This window comes from Sus scrofa, chromosome 5, assembly GCF_000003025.6.
Source record: "Sus scrofa isolate TJ Tabasco breed Duroc chromosome 5, Sscrofa11.1, whole genome shotgun sequence".
Classification (NCBI taxonomy): domain Eukaryota; kingdom Metazoa; phylum Chordata; class Mammalia; order Artiodactyla; family Suidae; genus Sus; species Sus scrofa.
Window position 1 is genome coordinate 57,049,209 of NC_010447.5, and position 17,568 is coordinate 57,066,776.

General features: G+C 37.6%; 1 protein-coding gene across 1 annotated transcript in view; it reads right to left on the reverse strand.

Annotated features, from left to right (window-relative positions):
- PTPRO (protein tyrosine phosphatase, receptor type O) overlaps nt 1-17,568 on the reverse strand; it is a 241,577-nt gene that overhangs the window by 27,390 nt on the left and 196,619 nt on the right. Inside the window, 6 exon segments of the mRNA XM_003126453.4 lie at nt 1,236-1,317; nt 1,767-1,802; nt 8,136-8,219; nt 11,160-11,228; nt 15,014-15,134; nt 17,065-17,197. Of these exon segments, the coding sequence (XP_003126501.2) occupies nt 1,236-1,317; nt 1,767-1,802; nt 8,136-8,219; nt 11,160-11,228; nt 15,014-15,134; nt 17,065-17,197 (525 nt within the window).

The following is a 17,568-nucleotide window of genomic DNA, read 5'->3' on the forward strand; positions in this document are numbered from 1 at the left end:
GCTTTTTTCAGACCAAAGCTGTCTGTGGCTGAGGAAGGGAAAGAAGAAATGGATATGAGTAATGAGGAGAAAGCAGCTACATTCTACAACCTGGTGTTTCACAGGAAAAAGCAGCTAAGGGGCTTTAAAAAAAACTACATAATTTAGAAAAAGTACTTTATCTTTCCTTTCTTCCTGGTCTCTCTGAATCAAGGATCACCTAAGCCTTGCTATAGAACCTCAAAGGATGGGAGGTTAGCCAGACTGTGTTCTGAACTGTGAGAACCTGAGGACCAGTTATATGCCTCAGGCTGCTGGATCTGGACTTATTCATTTCCATCTACTCTGACACATAGTCTTGGACTCAAAGAAATACGCACCCTTCAGAAAAAGAAAGTGATGCTAATTTTGTTCTTTTACACAAAGGATGTGTAACTCTCTTCTCCAATTTCCCGGAGAAAAGAAAAGAAGAGAAGAGAAAGACATATGAGGAGTTCCCATTGTGGCTCAGTGGTAACAACCTGACTAGGATCCATGAGGACTTTGGTTTGATCCCTGGCCTTGCTCAGTGGGTTAAGGATCTGGTGTTGCATGAACTGTGGTAAAGGGTGCAGTTGAGGCTAAGATCTGGCATTGCTGTAGACTGGCAGCTACAGCTCCAATTCGACCTGTAGCATGGGAACTTCCATATGCCGAGGGTACAGCCCTAAAAAGACAAAAAAAAAAAAAAAAAAAAAAAAAACCTTACTAAGTAGAATGCCAAGAGCCTTATAGCTGTCAGAGGCTCTAGGCTCTTCTCTGCCCAGAAGACAAAGGAGTTTGTTTCATCCACTCTTGACCCTTACTGTTGCCAAAGTAGCAGGAGGAACACATGCCCCCACTCACTGAACATGAAATTCCCTGAAATCCCCTGAAAGTGAAATTGTTCCAGATCCCAGTCCCCAGCTTGCTTTCCCTCCTCTTTCCACCCCCCTGGTTTTCAGTGAGGGCTTCTCCTGCTAACATGTTTGTTCATCCTGGTACTTGCACCTGTTCTCTCCTTTCCTTCATTTGTGTCACCCCAATCCTGACCTACTAAGGTTGACATCCTTGCTCTGAGCCAGCAGACTAGACACCCTGAGCCCAATTACCATCCTGCCTGCTATGAACCCCACCACAAGCCCTGCCCAGAGAGCAGGGAGAATGACACCAGTACAAACCTGCCCATTCCTCCCAGTCCCACTCCCACAGAGGTAGGAAATATTTTATCCACTCACCTCAAATTGAAGAGAAAATTTATAGTCAGAATCTTTGGCCATATCCTTGATATAGGCATCGAAGTCATCTAGTTGAACCGGGCTTGGTCAAACACAAAGAAAAGCATGTTTTAAAAATCCCGTTGATAGGTATCATAGTGTTTAGCACTATATTCCTCCAACATGAACAATTTTCTTGGAGATATCTTACTTAAAGTTTAGCCCTCATTTTATTTTTATTTATTTATTTAGGTTAAAATTACCAGTAGGCTTCCTTCTGCGTGACTTTTATAATTTCTAACAACCCATTTTTTTTCCCTCAAATTTCGTATGGTGAGAACTGTCCTTATTCCTGACATGTTTTCTGTGGTGCATTTTCTTAGTGGTCATTACCATCCACTGTGTAAACATACCAACACATAATAGCTTAGCTATTTTAATATATTGCCTCTTTCTTAAACATCCCTCCTATTTAAAAACAAGCAATCTTTTTCAATTTGAAAAGTGATCATCATGAAGCATATTTTAAATGAAACAGGAAGAAAAACTTACTTTGTCAGTTTCCTCTTCTTTAAACCATTTTTACTCCTGAGAATTTAAAAAAAAGGAAATTTATCTGAGCAAAAGAATTGATTAACGTAATGATTAAATATGATGAGCTTTAAATAATTACATCAAGCGCCTCTAATTTATTTAATTTTTATTAAACATACCTCAGGTTTGTTTAATTACTTTCCCTTAAATGAGATGATAATGATAAAAATTGCATATTCATTTTAAAAACTCTATTCAATTTCAAGAACAAACTTGCAATTTATACTTCAGATTTGCCAAAAAAATTAATTCTAGAAATATAATTTCTTGCTCCTAGTGATTAAGTTGGTGAGGTGTTTTGTAAATATATAGAAGTATCTATGGCCTGAATACTCCAGGTTCTCTAGGCAAGAAAGAGAGATTTGGGGAATAAAGGTGAGAACTGATGGGGGGGGTGGATATGCTGGTTTCTTAATTAAAGACTAAAATAATCTCCTCAGACATTTTCTTTGGGAATATGAATTTGTGCTATCAGTGTTGTCATGTGTCTTATAAATTCTACCATGACATCATTCTTATTCAGTTTTGAACTAGTTTTTAAGCCATCTGAAGAATTGTACCTGCTTGTCCCTAATTCATTACTAGTCTGCAAGCGCAAACACATGTAAAAGTAATATATGTTTCAGTTAATTACATTTTTTAGGGTTTTTTTTTAAGGGTAATTGTTTTTACTCTTTTTTTAAAGGGTAGTTGCTTTTACTCCTTTTTTTAAAGGGTAATAGTTTTTACCCTTTAAACATGTATCTTACATGCAAGATAGCTGACCTAAGGTAGCTCATGCTAAGATAGTATCTGCTGAAAGGCTTCATTATCGTATTCATATTGCCTGTATAAATGATATGGATACTTGATTGAGTGTGACGATATTTATAAGTAATTTTCAAAGGTCTTTAAATATTGATGGAAGCATGCAGATCTTCAAAACATACAATCTATAGTAAACAGCCAGTTGTGATCTGAATATTCTTACGTGCCAAAATATTTATTTATATTGAAATTTGTGAATGTGTGGATACCCCTGCTTCTAGAAAAGCCTTTAGCAAAATGAAGCACTGCTTCCTCTGGGCTTTCATAACACTTGGTTCATGGAGGATTTCTCACGTGATCTGAAGGTCAGCTATATACATGCTCCATGCTAAACTGTTGTTTGTCCCCAGAGCTGAGTACAGTTAGCAGAATACTAGTGGGTGGCCAGTAAATGCTTATTTAACAGAATTGACACAAAACATCTTTGTTCTGCTATCCTCACAATTTTTTACTTAGTGATTCAAGTAAGAATTTGATACTAGACTTGGGCTCATGAGGACCCATTGGAGAAATGGGACTTGTGGATGGAAAGGAAGTAATATCCATAAAGGCAAGTACTATTTCTGGTTTCCTTTCCTAGTTTCAGGTAGTTTTTATTTCTTCTTCTTCTTCTTCTTTTTTTTTTTTTTTTTTTTTTTTTTTTGCCCACACTTGTGGCATAAGGAAGTTCCTGGGCCAGGGATCGAACCCATGCCTCTGCAGTGTCCTGAATTACTGCAGTGGGATTTTTAACCCAGTGCACCACAGTGAAAACTCCCACTTCTCTGTCTTCTTAATTCTGAATGAAGACAATCCATTCAATAATACTTGCCCTATTTTTTCTCCCTCTTTTGGTCTTCCATACTTGGGATTTAAAGGGAATAGACATTCTAGCTTTTGCTTCTCCAAAATCTCCCCTCCCCCCAAAACCCCAAAAAACAAAACAAACCACTGTCATACTGCACAGAGCTGAACCACATAGGCATTTGGGAATCTAAAGACATACCTCTGGAATAATTTTTTACTCAGCTCTTGTGATGGTAATTTAGTTAGTGTTAAGAATCCTACATTTATTTCCTCTCGGAGGAGCCCATTACTTTAGTGCTTGATGAAAGCAGAATGTTAGCATAATAAGGAACAGTTCTGGTAAAGTCAGGAGGCTGCCAACATATTCTGTGATTCAGAGTGAAAGTAAAAAAAAAAAAAAAAGAAAACCACAAAACCTTTCCTATCCAAACAGACTTTAAGGGAAACTGGAAGAAACAAATGTATGTGGGAGGGTGACGCTGAATAAATTCAGTGCTGAAATATAAACCCGCTACTATTCAGCTGCTGTGTGGAAACCTGATTCATGGAAGGAGGCACTATTTTTTTTTTCTTTCAATCTCATTCACAGATTGAATAAACATTAAATAAAATGTGAAATTGTACCACGTGTTTTGTATGGCTTATTGTTTTAAGTGTATGTCTTCATGATTTGTGCTCAACTTTCATTGTTCTGGTTAGATCTTGCTGAATTCCTGAAGATTCCAAAGGGTTCCTGCATTTTAGGACTGTGAGACACGACAGACTGAATTATGAGCAACATTTTCCCCCATTTTCCGTTGTTTCCCAATCAAGGGAAAATTCACTTTTAACATGTAAGGTTTTGCTTGCGATTTTCACTTCAGCACTTTATGAAAAGAGCTCGTGTTTGTGTGCATGCTACAGTGAGCATTTTGAGTGCTGTTTAGAACATCATGTTGTCATTGCAAAAAATTTTCTGGGAGTTCCCATTGTGGCGCAGAAGAAATGAACCTGACTAGAATCTATGAGGATGTGGGTTTGATCCCTGGCCTTTCTCCATGGGTTAAGGATTCAGTATTGCTGTGAGGTGTGGTGTAGGTCGAAAATGGGGCTTGGATCCCATGCTGCTGTGGCTGTAGTGTAGGCCAGCAGCTGTAGCTCCTATATGACCCCTAGCCTGGGACTTCCATATGCCATGGGTGTGGCCCTAAAAAGACCAAATATATATATAATTTTTTTCTAAATAGCTGATAAATCACACCCATCTGACATACAGTATATACAATTACAGGATCATGCCCTTCTTTTTCACTTCTCTTCTCTTGCATTCTTTATAAGCTCTTTGTCGTTACGACCGTCTTGGAAAGCCAGACAGAATGGAATTCATTCCAATAAGGAATATGAGGCAATGGAAGAGGCATGAGGTTTATAATGGTTAAAAACAAACAAAAAGAAAAACCCAAACACATAAACTCAAAAACCTCTAAATGACCCCAATTTCATAAGCATTACTTACTCATCATCTAAATCATCAGCTAAATGGAAATCATTTAGAGTTAGTCATTCTCTCAATAGAACATGCAAGAAACATGAGCAAAGCTGAGCAGTTTAAATATTGCTTGAGGCTTAAAAAGCCAACTGTTGTGGACGTTGCACAGGGTTGAGCATGAGGTAACCGTGATAATAAATAAAGAGAGTAACACCACTGAATCCAGATAGAGCTGGTCCAAATGGGATGATTTTCTCTGAATAGGAAATACCTATCCAAGCAGACTTTAAGGGAAACTGGGAGAGCATTCAAGTCAGAAAGCATTTGAGAGCATTCAAGTCAGAAAGCATTCGAGAGCATTCAAGTCAGGAATCCTGGCAGAATATAATCCTGAACCCAAGTCACTGGGGCATCTGGGCTGCACATCGGTCCTGCCATCACCCAGAAACAGATCTGCACAGCCCTGTGAGGGAGAAAGAGCCTCCGGATTTCCATGCAAACCATCAGAGGCATCCAGAGGCTTTTAGACAATCTATAGGAATCTATCTTCTCAAGAGGTTAACAGTTTAGAAATATAGTTGGGCAGTGAGTTAAGAAGGGGGGTTGGGGGGTGGCTCCGTTATTTGTGGCAGTTGTTAACAGGGTGCATGAAATATGGAGACAGACATGACCTGAAGGAGAATTAAAAGAGACTGTTTAGCAAATGAAAGCAGGGGAAAGACGAAGAGAAAAGTAGCAAAGAGTAGGGAATTGGGGTGGCTTTGTGAGAGTACTGAGTTTTGCTTGAAGGAGCAGGGACCACGAATTTCGCCTCTTTGTATCTGACATAACACAAGTCTAGGGCTGAAAATATCGTTTATGTTCAGTATATTTTCATTGGTTAAGATGTGCCAAGTTTACTGGAGTGCAGAAAGCATGGAGCTCTATATTTTGCCTTCTCTTTTCACCTGAAGATAATCATTTACAGTCTCAGGACCATTCTAAAAACTATGTACCATGCTAAGAATCTGACTGCAGTGGCTCAGGTCGCTGAGGAGGTGCAGGTTCGATCCCTGGCCCAGCACAGTGGGTTAAAGGATCTGGCGTTGCTACAGCTGTGGTGTAGGTCGCAACTGTGGCTCAGATTCAATCCCTGGCCTGGAAACTTCCGTATATTGTGGGTGTGGCCATAAATAAATAAATGAAAAGATAAATAAATAAAATAAAAACTACTGAAAGGGTTTTTTCTCCCCTCATGATATTTAATCAGTACTATAAATAGCACTGAAATTTGAACATGTCTTTATCAGGGGGACCTACTACATGCAAACAAGCATAGGGGTGCCTGATAAAAACTTTAAACAAACTGTGGAAAACAAGAAAGTCAGAGATTTAATCAGAGAAATGAATATAACATTATATACATTTTCTTTTGTCTTAATTGAAATCTCTGGAGGGTATGGTAAGGGTATTGCCTACAAGTATTCTAATGATAGGTGGGATGCTTGAGGGTGATTAGGAGATGTTAAGTTCAAAGTAAATGTATATTTTGAAAGTCAAGATGGAATTTATGGGTTCTGCTCATACCTGAACACCATTTGATGTTAAATACTTAAAATATGCGTTGACAATGGTGAAGTCAAAAGCTGGAGATTGCTATTAAGAATAAACTTAGAATGATGGTGAGTGGGTCCTCATTATTTACTATATTCCTATGGTTTTATTACTTACACATTAGTGTCTGCCATGTTTCAAAAGTTCTTCATCTAGCTTTCTTGTTAAAGAAAATACACATTCTGGTATTAACAATCTCCATTGTGAGAAAGTTCTTTTTTATACCTCTTCCATTGCAACTCAAAGTTCTAAACTTTGCCCACTGTATTTCTTCTGTCTTCAGAGGAGATGAAGAACATTTGATCAATTGTCTTTTTGAATAACTCTCCAGGTTGCTTTAAATCTTGAACTTTTGCCCCTTCTTCTTCCGTGAACCATTCTTTCCCGTCTATGAACTATTTTTACTGCTTTTTCTTTCCTGAGTCCTTTTCACGTTGTCCATGTTTCTGGATCTGTCAGTATGTAATTTACTACCAAAATGCCATGGACTAATGCTTAAGGACAATGACTTTTCTTCCCCCTCTTTGGGAAAACGATACCTTTTTTCTTATGGCTCCGAAAAAGAAATCGTCTTTCTAGATACTTTAGTTTCATAATTCAAGATCATTATCATGCTCTGTAAAAGCTGAAAACTTAGCTACAAAACAGAAACAGACTCAAAGACATAGAGAAGAAGAAGTTGACAAGGGGGAGGGGGTAGGAGATGGGATGGACTGGGAGTTTGGGATTAGTAGATGCAAGCTATTACATTTAGAATGGATAGACAACAAAATCCTACTGTTTAGCACAGGGAACTATATCCAATTTCCTAGGATAAACCATGATGGAAAGGAATATAAAAAAAGAATGTACATATGTATATAACTAAGTCACTTTGCTGTACAGCAGAACAGCATAGCATTATATTATAAATATAATTATATTTATAACATAACATTATAAATCAATTATACGTTAATAAAAAAAAAGATTAGCCAAAAAAGAAAACTGAAAAGGATACTATTTGAGATTTGATTATTAAAATGATTTAAAAGTCAAGAAAATAAGAATTTAAAGAACACTTCTTTTTAGACAGGAAAGAATAGATTTCAGAGACATTTAGAACCTGGATTTTCTATACAGTTGTACGAAGTTAAAATAGTTAATCTCCTTACACTTCTATTTCCACATCTGTAAAATGGGGCTGATGATTCTCTCTACTGTGGGGACAATTAAATAAGAGGAGGATACAAAGAGGTTTGCACATGGTCAGTCATTCAATATTCATTGAGTTAGCATTATTATAAACACATGAAGGTCCCAAATACAAAGTATAGTATTTTGGGTTACTCCACATGAACACATTTTTTCCTTCTTGGAAATATGGAGCTAATGGCGTCATTTACAAAGATGAAAAGCCAATGGATCGACTTGAAAAAGAAATGAATAACTACCAATAAAGGGAAGAAAAGCTTGCCAAGAACATTACAAGGAGAAAATTTAATTGGGAAAACATTATAGTCCGCATCTTGGTATCATGTGCTGCTATAATTCATTTCAATACATGATTACTAATAGTACATGCTGTTAAACACATAAAATTATTAGAAAGGATTTTTCCTTTGGTTTACTTATTGAAAGCTGACTTTTAAAGACTTTGTGTTAGGTAAACAGTAAAAAAAAAAATCACTTACCAAGGATTAATATAAAATGCCAAAAGATAATCAGTCCAAAGACATGAGGGTAGCAGGGTTAAGAAAGCAAATATACTCCTACGCCTGTGAGCATTAATAGATAACAGATGTAAAGATGAAAAAGTGGCAAGAGTTAGTAATACAAACTGTGAACAGAGATCAGTAAATTACCTACTGGGATCACTTAAAATGACAAACACCTTAATTACAATTAAATATTATTCCATTCTGTGAAATTTAAACATGATGACTTAAGTGCTATAATATTTCCAAAATCAGTTTTATTCACATGAGGACTTATTGTAATCAGATATAGTTCTTTCAGCTTATTTGTGTCAATTAGTATGCTATTAGGTGATTACATTTTGCATTCAGTTCAATGAGGCTATGAAATGCCTCATTAGTTATCTTGAGTCTTATTCTTGGATACTACCCATGCGATGCTTAAGCCTATTTTTAGAAATCTCCTTAACATCATTTAGGTAGCTGACAGCAGCTTGTGTAAGGAAATATAAACGGCCAGTTTATGTATACTGATTCTGGTAAAGATGCTTTCAGTTCACATTCTCATAAAGCTATGTGTGACTTTTTATAACATTTTAAATTTAAATTAATATATTTCATTGCCAAAAAATAACCCTTAAAACTGAGGTGTGGAAGGACATCCAGGTATTATTCATTCAAGATAAGTAGCTCATCAACTCTCTAGTTCCTAATCTACTTATACTCAGATGAGTGGGAGCAAAATTATTTAGTTTCACATTAATTCTCATTTAGACCTTGATTTAAAATGCCTGGTTTGAGAGTTTCTACTGTGGTGCAGTGGGTTAAGAATCCAACTGCAGAAGCTTGAGTTGCTGTGTAGGTGTGGGTTCAATCCCCAGCCCAGCTCAGTGGTTAAGGGATCCATCATTGCCACAGCTGCAGTGTAGGTCACAGTTGTAGCTTGGTTCTATCTATTGTTATTCTGAGAATTAGGGGGAAATGTTGTCACCTTGTCACTTTAGTTATTACAAATCTCCACTGAGATATGCATTTTCAGGCAGCCAAAAAAAAAAAAAAAAAAATCTAGTGCTGGCAAAACTGTGTTTGCCCAGTTTTTCTCAACTTACTAGAAAGATCCTGAAATAAATTCTCTTTTGCCTCAGTTCTACCATAACTGGTCTCTCAAAAATGCTATAAATTGTGACCAGTTGTGTAGTTAATCAATCCATAGCTCTCCTGAGTCACAAGTACAATGGGAACAATTCTTAGATTGGCCCCTCATCACCGCTCTGGGACTGGGCCTTTTTAAAGGGTGAGCAAAGCAAGAAACAAATAACAGTGAGTCAGTCTTTTACTCTTGGGAAGAATGCTAATTATATTTGAAAAAAATCTAGAAATGTTTTCTAACTTTTGAAACATCAAGAGTTTAGGGGTTTCTTGGAGTTCCCTGGTGGCACAGTGGTTTAGAGATCTGGCATTGTCACAGCTGTGGCTCAAGTCACTGCTGTGGTGGAGGTTCTATCCCTGGCACTGGAACTTCTGCATGTTGTAGGCTGTCAAAAAAAAAAAAAAAAAAAAACCCAAAACCAAACAAACAAAAAAAACCCAAAACAAAAAATTGGATTAATCATATTTGAATAACAAAATTCTATTCAGGTTGAAATTTTAAGATAGCACATGTCTTATCAAAAAGAATCCTGTGTCAACCACCTTTTCAACTAAAGTGGGTCTCAATTAGTTGCCCACTTAGGGAGGTAGCATTTATAGTTTAAATAAAGCCTTCTCTCTCTCATTAATTCTGAGGGTAAAATTTCCAGTCTCTCTATTTATTTCTTTCAGAGTAACCATTTTAGCAGGTTAGGAAAAAGAAAAAATCACTTTCTGGGGATTAAGATGAAATGTATATATTTAATAGTGGTTGCATGGCTGCTTGTAAAAGAAACACACTGGATCATGTAAGCAGTGCTGGCTTCATATTAAATGGTTACTTAATTAACAATTTTGCTGGGTATTAATTGCTGTGGTAGGATTGTTAATTCTCATGGATCACTGTTAGGTATAATGTCAACCAACTTAATCTCATGACAATGTTTTCTTATCCTTAGAAAACATTTAGAAAGAAATTTTCTGATCTTAGAAAGAATTTTCTTATCTTAGAAAGCAATTTAGAAAACAATTTCTTCTTCCAGGTCCTTAATACTCAAGCATAAAGAAACATGAAGCTACGTTTCTCATGGAATTTTCCTGGCTCTGATACTTATCTACCCATAAGTCTAAGTTCCTGGGCCAGGGATTGAACCCATTCCACAGCAGTAGCCAGAGCCAAATTAGTGACAATGCCAGATCCTTAATCTGCTGAGTTAACAGGGAACTCCATGAAATGAGTTTTTTTTTTTTTTTTTTTTTTTTGTCTTTTGTCCTTTTAGGGCTGCACCTGAGGCATATGGAGGTTCCCAGGCTAGGAGTCAAATCCGAGCTGTTGCTGCTGGCCTACGCCAGAGCCATAGCAATGCCAGAGCCCAGCTGTGTCTGCAACCTACACCACAGCTCAGGGTGACATCAGATCCTTAACCCACAGATCAAGGCCAGGGATCGAACCCACAACCTCATGGTTCCTAGTCGGATTCATGTCCACTGCACCATGGTGGGAACTCCTGAAATGAGTTTTAAATAGAAATGCTGCTGTCTTTCCCACTGCTTCCCTGGCATCTCCCCTTCTGCTTCAGCCACACTTGTTCTGTGAGGTCCCTACATTTCAGGCCTTCTTCAGCTCGGTTACAGGTGACTTGCACATCTGCTTTAGTCCTTTATGTAATAAATACAAGCAGACGACTGTATTTTCTTTCCTGCTCAACTGACTTAAACTCACAGAAACTGATAATACTCTGTTAAGATGACATCACCTTGGAAAGTCCACTATGACTGCAATTGTGAAAGGATAATCAGGCAAAACTATTCCCAAAAGACAGTACCATCAAGCTTGGAGCAGACAGAGCATTGTTAAGCCATCTAGAGAGTTTTTCCAAAACAAATACTCACCAGTTGTATGGCAGCTTTCCATCCCGTTCTAAGGATGCAAAATTGACAAAAGTTCCTGCTCCACACTCCCTGTTTGAAAGGAACCACAAAAGATTACTGCTCAACAGAGTACTCTTTACCTTGACATAAAAGAGAATCTTTAGTGGCTAATCATCACAGCATTACATTTTTAAAAAGCTAATATGAGCCACCTATTCCTCTTTTGCATATAATGCAAAATAGAAAGATAAGACAAAAAATGTTTCAGAAGGGTGCATACACCCCAAAACAAGTTGTTTGAAGCCAAAAGGATTCAGTTCACAATCCTTACCAAAGGGTATTCATGATCCTAACATAAATTATTCTATTTGGGGTAGAATTTTTTTTTTACAAAACCTTCAACAGTAAGGTAGAGAAAGTCTCCTAGATAGACGGGTTTCCATTTTTTAGCAAATACTCTTGTTTTAATAGCATTTTGACTTCCTCTCTATAATGATGGTGGATCAAACTGGATTGTTTAATTGCTCCTAAATTTTCCCTTTCATGTTGTAGTGCCCATATTACTTATCACTTGAGAGTAAAAGAATAATACATATTGAAATAGATTAGTTTTTGCCAAGTTGGTAAAAAAAAATACTGTCAAAGTTGTTGTTTTTTCCGGAAGCGGAGGTAGAAGTTAAACATAATTCTCATGCTTTCTCCACTTTTTGCTTAATATCATGCATAAATAATATACCTCACTGAGGTCCATGCATCTCATTTTTCCTCTATTTGAAATTGATGCTCTTATTCAGAATTGAAGCAGAGATTTTGAAATTTTCCGCACAAGGTACTCATTATTTCAGTTATATCTACTTGTTCTCATTAGAGTGTTCTAAGAATAGATTTCTTCCTTGAAAAGTACACTAACATATCATTTCATGTTGTATGTATTATAATTTAGATATTATCAATTAAATTTCCCATGTCAGTTTCCTATAAATGTGATTTTTTTTTTACTTTCTGATTCAAGAATTCTTTTTTTTTTTTGTCTTTTAAGGGCCACACCCATGACATATGGAGGCTCCCAGGCCAGGGGTTCGAATCAGAGCAGTAGCCACTGGCCTATGCCACAGCCACAGCAACATCAGATCTGAGCTGTGTCTGCGACCTACAGCACAGCTCATAGCAGCGCTGGATCCTCAACCCACTTCGTCTGCATGGATACTAGTCAGATTCCTTTCCGCTGAGCCACGACAGGAACTCCTTTGATTCAAGAATTCTTAATCTGGGGTTCAAGGATAGAAATTACGGCTCTCTGAACATAGGTGGGAAAAAGTACAACCTATTTTTCACAGTTTCTAACTGAAATTTAGCAGTTCCTTCAACTATTAAAGTTAGGCAACAAGAACCAATAATATCATAAATGTTTGTGAGATTTGCTAATAGAAATTGCAGATATTTTTCTATAATAGACCCACTGCAGATATTGGACTATTGTTCATAGTCATCACCCTGATGAAATTATGAGAGTTCTTGATAATTTCCTAAATATTGTTATCTAATTTTTAATAAGGAAGCATATAACACATTTGTTTTCTAAATAATTTGATTGCTCTATTTTCATAGATATATTTTTTTTTTTCTTTTTAGGGCTGTAGCTATGGTACAAGGAAGGTCTCTGGCTAGGGATCGAATCAGAGCTATGGCTGATGGCCTACACCACAGCCACAGCAACACTGGATCCAAGCCACATCTGGGTCTACACAGCAATGCCGGATCCTTAACCCACTGAGAGAGGCCAGGGATTAAACCCTTATTCTCATGGAAACAAGGTCGTGTCCTTAACCCGCCAAGCTACAATGGGAACTCCCATTAATTTCTTTTTTAATCCTATATGTTTTATTTTATTCACTCAGAAAGAAAGCATTATTCTTGGAAGAGAGCCACAGGCTTTGTTGGACTGCCAGAGAGAATCATGCACAAAAAATAAGATGGAGCCTGATAATGTGAGAAAAAAGAATGTATACATGTATGTGTAACTGGGTCACCATGCTGTACAGTAGAAAATTGACAGAACACTGTAAACCAGCTATAATGGAAAAAATAAAAATCATTATATATATAAAAAATGTTAAGAATCTTTGCTCTAATGACCAGCTGGCTGAAGTAGAGTCACTCCTCCTATTTTGCTGTATGCCTCACAAAGGATGCTGCTGCCAAATACCCTCATAAATGCTACTACTTCCATTTCTACCTGTTATCCCCTGCTCCACTATTACCATTACAAGCTGAGATTTATTACATGCTTCCTATGATACTATGCTATTACTGCACTGTTGCTCCTAACTAGACCCTATTATGAGGCTATGATTATCTCTTCTTGATATCTTGATATACTTTCTTTCCCTCGCTTCCAGGCTACTACACTCTATTAATTTTCCTTCCACTCCACTAGATACCACTCATTAGTCTCATTAGTCTTTTTTTTTTTGGCCACACCTGCAGCATGTGGATGTCCCCGGGTGTGAACCCTCAACACAGCAACAACCTGAGTTGCTGCAGTGACAAGGCCAGGTCCTCAACCTGCTGTGTCACAAGGGAACTTCCCATCAGTCTTTTTTGAATTAGGGGCAAATTCCTTAATTTTCAAAATTTATCCAGAATCTGATCATTTCTTCCCACCTCTGCGGCTACTACTTTGGACTGAACCACTACCGTCTCTGCCTGGATTACTGTAATGATTCCCCCAGTTAATATGCCTGCTTTTGCCCTTGCTTCAATACTGACTCTTTTCTACATAAAAGTCAAAATGAAAATGTTAAAATGTAAGTCAGACCTTCTGCCCCAAATCCTGTAATGGCTGTACTCTACTCAGTGCGAAAGCCAACGTCCTTACAATGGCTTATAAAGCCCTCTAGAATCTGACAGCATTTCCTGCTTTCCCCCCCTTCATTTCTTCTGCTTTGGCTACACTAACCCCTCTGCTCTTCCTCAAACATTCTAGTCATGCTTCTGCCTCAGGGCCTTTGCTCTGGCTATTCCCTCTACTGGGCACACTCTTCCTGCAGATAGCACATGACTAAGTTTCTCATGTTCTTCAAGTCTTTTCTCAAATGTCACACTTTCAACGAGACCTACCTGATTCCCAGAGTACCTTTCCCTGACTGCTAATCTCTCTCACTTTGCGCTGTTATTTTTCTCATCTGCAGACATACAATGAAATCTTCCACATGCTGCAGATGTGCCCTCCCCCCCACCACCACCACCGCAAAAAAAAAGAAAAAGGAAAAAAAAGAAAAGAAATCCATCAGTGGTAGAAGGAAAAGGGAATCAACAAAATCATAAGCCTTTCCTAATTGCAAGAAAATGGAAACTGCCTGTGACTGTGTGTAATAGAAACAGATCTCATAAGGGGACTCAAAGGGACTTAATCATAAACTATACAAACATTTTCTGATAAAACAGCTTCAACATAGCTGATGAGGGAAGGGATTTTTCTTTCTTGTGGTCTCCACATATATTAAGTCCTTTCATTAATCATACTGAATTGGTATAGATTTTTTTTTTTTTAGATCTTTCCTTTACTCCAAAACATATTTGCAAGTATCCACATATAATGAATGGATCTGTATTACGGGCTACTTAAAATGACAAGACTGATGGTAAGAGATGTGACTCTGTAAACAAACAATCCTTTGCCTTACTCTTTCAATGGCAATGTTTTCTCAAATAATCATTTAAAAGTCTACTTGGAGAACACGAACTAGAAATAGGCACTAAACACTGAAATGAAACTCACCTCTGTACAACTGAGGTCTGCAAAAGCCATACATGTATGACAAATAAAAATGTTTGAAAGGCCATGGGTAAAAGATGAGCAAAACGGAGCTTACCTAGCCATCTGCAGATGCTTTTTCCTAAGAATGATGAGGGTAACCAGCAGCAGTCCGATTAAGAGTGTGCTAAGGATGGCCAGCACGGAGATGACAATCACGTTGGGATTCATCTCTGTAACTAAAGAGAAAAGCTACCCATGTTCATTGCGGCTTCTGTGACATGGAAATGAACAGAACCACTCATCGTTTTTCTTCTAATCTTCAGACTAACGGACTTATGCCGACAACAACAACAAAAACAATGATGTTTCTGCAAACCAGCAGTGGCCTCTTCCTGGTCAACCATCCCTTAGCAAAGTAGATTGACAAATGGTGTTCAGGTGAGAGAATTGAGTCCATTTCAAAGACCCACTCTCAGAATGTTCTTATAAAGGAAAACCATGACATGTATAAAGAATGCCTGGGCCATGGTTTAAGTTCATGTGGAAACAAAAAAATCTAGAAGTCACTGTCGTGTATTATCATTGTTTCACACTTTCAAAAACTTGGAGAGCGGCATGTTCTTATCTTAGGCTCATTGATGTTAAAGTCAGAAAGCACAACTCTATATCTCCCCCCCAACTAATAATGTATATGAAAAAGGCATTAGCAAGCAACCATCTGCTGCAGCACTTAACACATCGCTAGAAGCAGGAGTTCCGATGATCTGTAACCATATGTTTAGAGGCTTCCCATCTGTACAGCTCAAGAGATTAAGCCTATTAATAAGTTGTAGGCCCTTCAGAACAGAGGTTGGGTCCCTTTCATACACTATGAGCCATCTTTCATGGCACTGACATGTTGCCTACTTCACACACTATCTGCGAGAGAAGGAGGTTAAAGGTGGGGAATATATGTCAAATATTCTTACAAAATTCTTAAAAGTGAACCAGGGGACAAGAGGAGCCACTACCCCCTCACTGATCACAGAATCACAGAACTGGATGGCTCACACAACCCCCTGAGACTTTGGGTATTTGCCGCATCCCACGTGGGCCAGCGTGGCTCCAGCTTGTCCAAGTAGAAGTACTTGAATAGAAAGAACATTAGATGCATAGTCAGAAGAGACTGTACAAGTTTGCTTGACTTTTAACTGCTCTTTGGGGAGGCTATTTTATCAGTTTCTCCTGGCCTCATTTTCCTCCCTTGCAAATAAGTTTAATCATATCACCTGTCATTGAGTTGCTGCAGAGATGACAAGGAATAATAAACATTGATATTTTAGAAATGTGTAAAAGGATGTAGAAATGAGAAGCCATTAATATATTTTTCAAGTACATTTTGCCCTCTCTTCGGAAAACAAGAATTAAAAAAAGAAAACAACTCCCTCCCCTGCAAAAAAGTCCACTCTAGTGATCATTGGATAAAGCAGCTACATATATGATCAATGTTACCCAAAGGAAAATGAACCCAGCAAAGGGCTAATATAATGGTAAGAATGGTTTTATTCCAGGTAGCTTCAGAGAGAGTCTCAGATTGCAGAATCAGACTCAAGAAGGGGAATAAAACATATAACTCGGAAAAAGAATAAGGAAACAGCATTGTTCTGAACTTTTCATTAATTTCTAATTTCTCTGATTATACTTTCTGCTTGATTGGAAAATTTTCGGTTTTGACCTAGTAATTTAGGTTCACCATGACTTGCTCTGTGACCAGCTAAGGGCCAAGGCTGGAACAGATGCACCTGACTTGATTAGCGTACCATGGCTACCACCGAAGGGGATGATGGGGTTGATGAAATTGACGATAACAACTAGTATTTAGATGGCATGTGCTAGAGCTTCATGTAAGCCTTAAAACAACTCAACAAGGTACACATTAGTATTTCAGTTTTACAGATGAGTAAACAAAGGTTCAAGATAGTAAACATCTTTCCCTAAATCACACAGCTAATAAGTGCAATTTGGGATTAAAATTAAGGGCTCCTTGAACCCAAAGCTTGGATTTTTTTCCATGAAACATGAGTTTTATTTAGAAAGATGGATTACACATATTTAAAAAGAAACTTGAGGAAAATTTGGAAAGATATAATTTCTAAAGACACTGATTCCACTAATGCCTATAATTACCCATTGTTGAGACGGCTATGAACGTAGGGACACTGGGGCTGTCATGGCTAAAGCTGGTGACACTACAGTTGTAGGCAGTGGCAGGGAGGAGGCTGGAGATGGTCACGACATGAGAAGAAACAGAAATTGGTTCCTGGGAATGCAGAAAACGAGATAAATGTTACGTCACCTTCATCTATCTTGTTTTTAAAACTACTTTTCATAGCATGTAGACAAAGTAAAAACTTTAAAAGACAAAAAAAGGAGAGCAGTGAAAAATGTTTTGTTCTTTCTTTACTTTCTATCTACTCAGTTCTCTTCCATGGAAACACCCATTGTCATCAGGTAGTTTTTTTTTTTCTTCCCAGTTATATTTTACAGATGTATAAACATATAAGATATAGTTAAAAATGTAAGAGACAACATAGTTTACACATCATTCTGCTTATTTTTTATCTTGATTATCAGTATGTTTTGGTTTTTTTTTTTTTTTTTTGTTTTTGTCTTTTTGCCATTTCTTGGGCC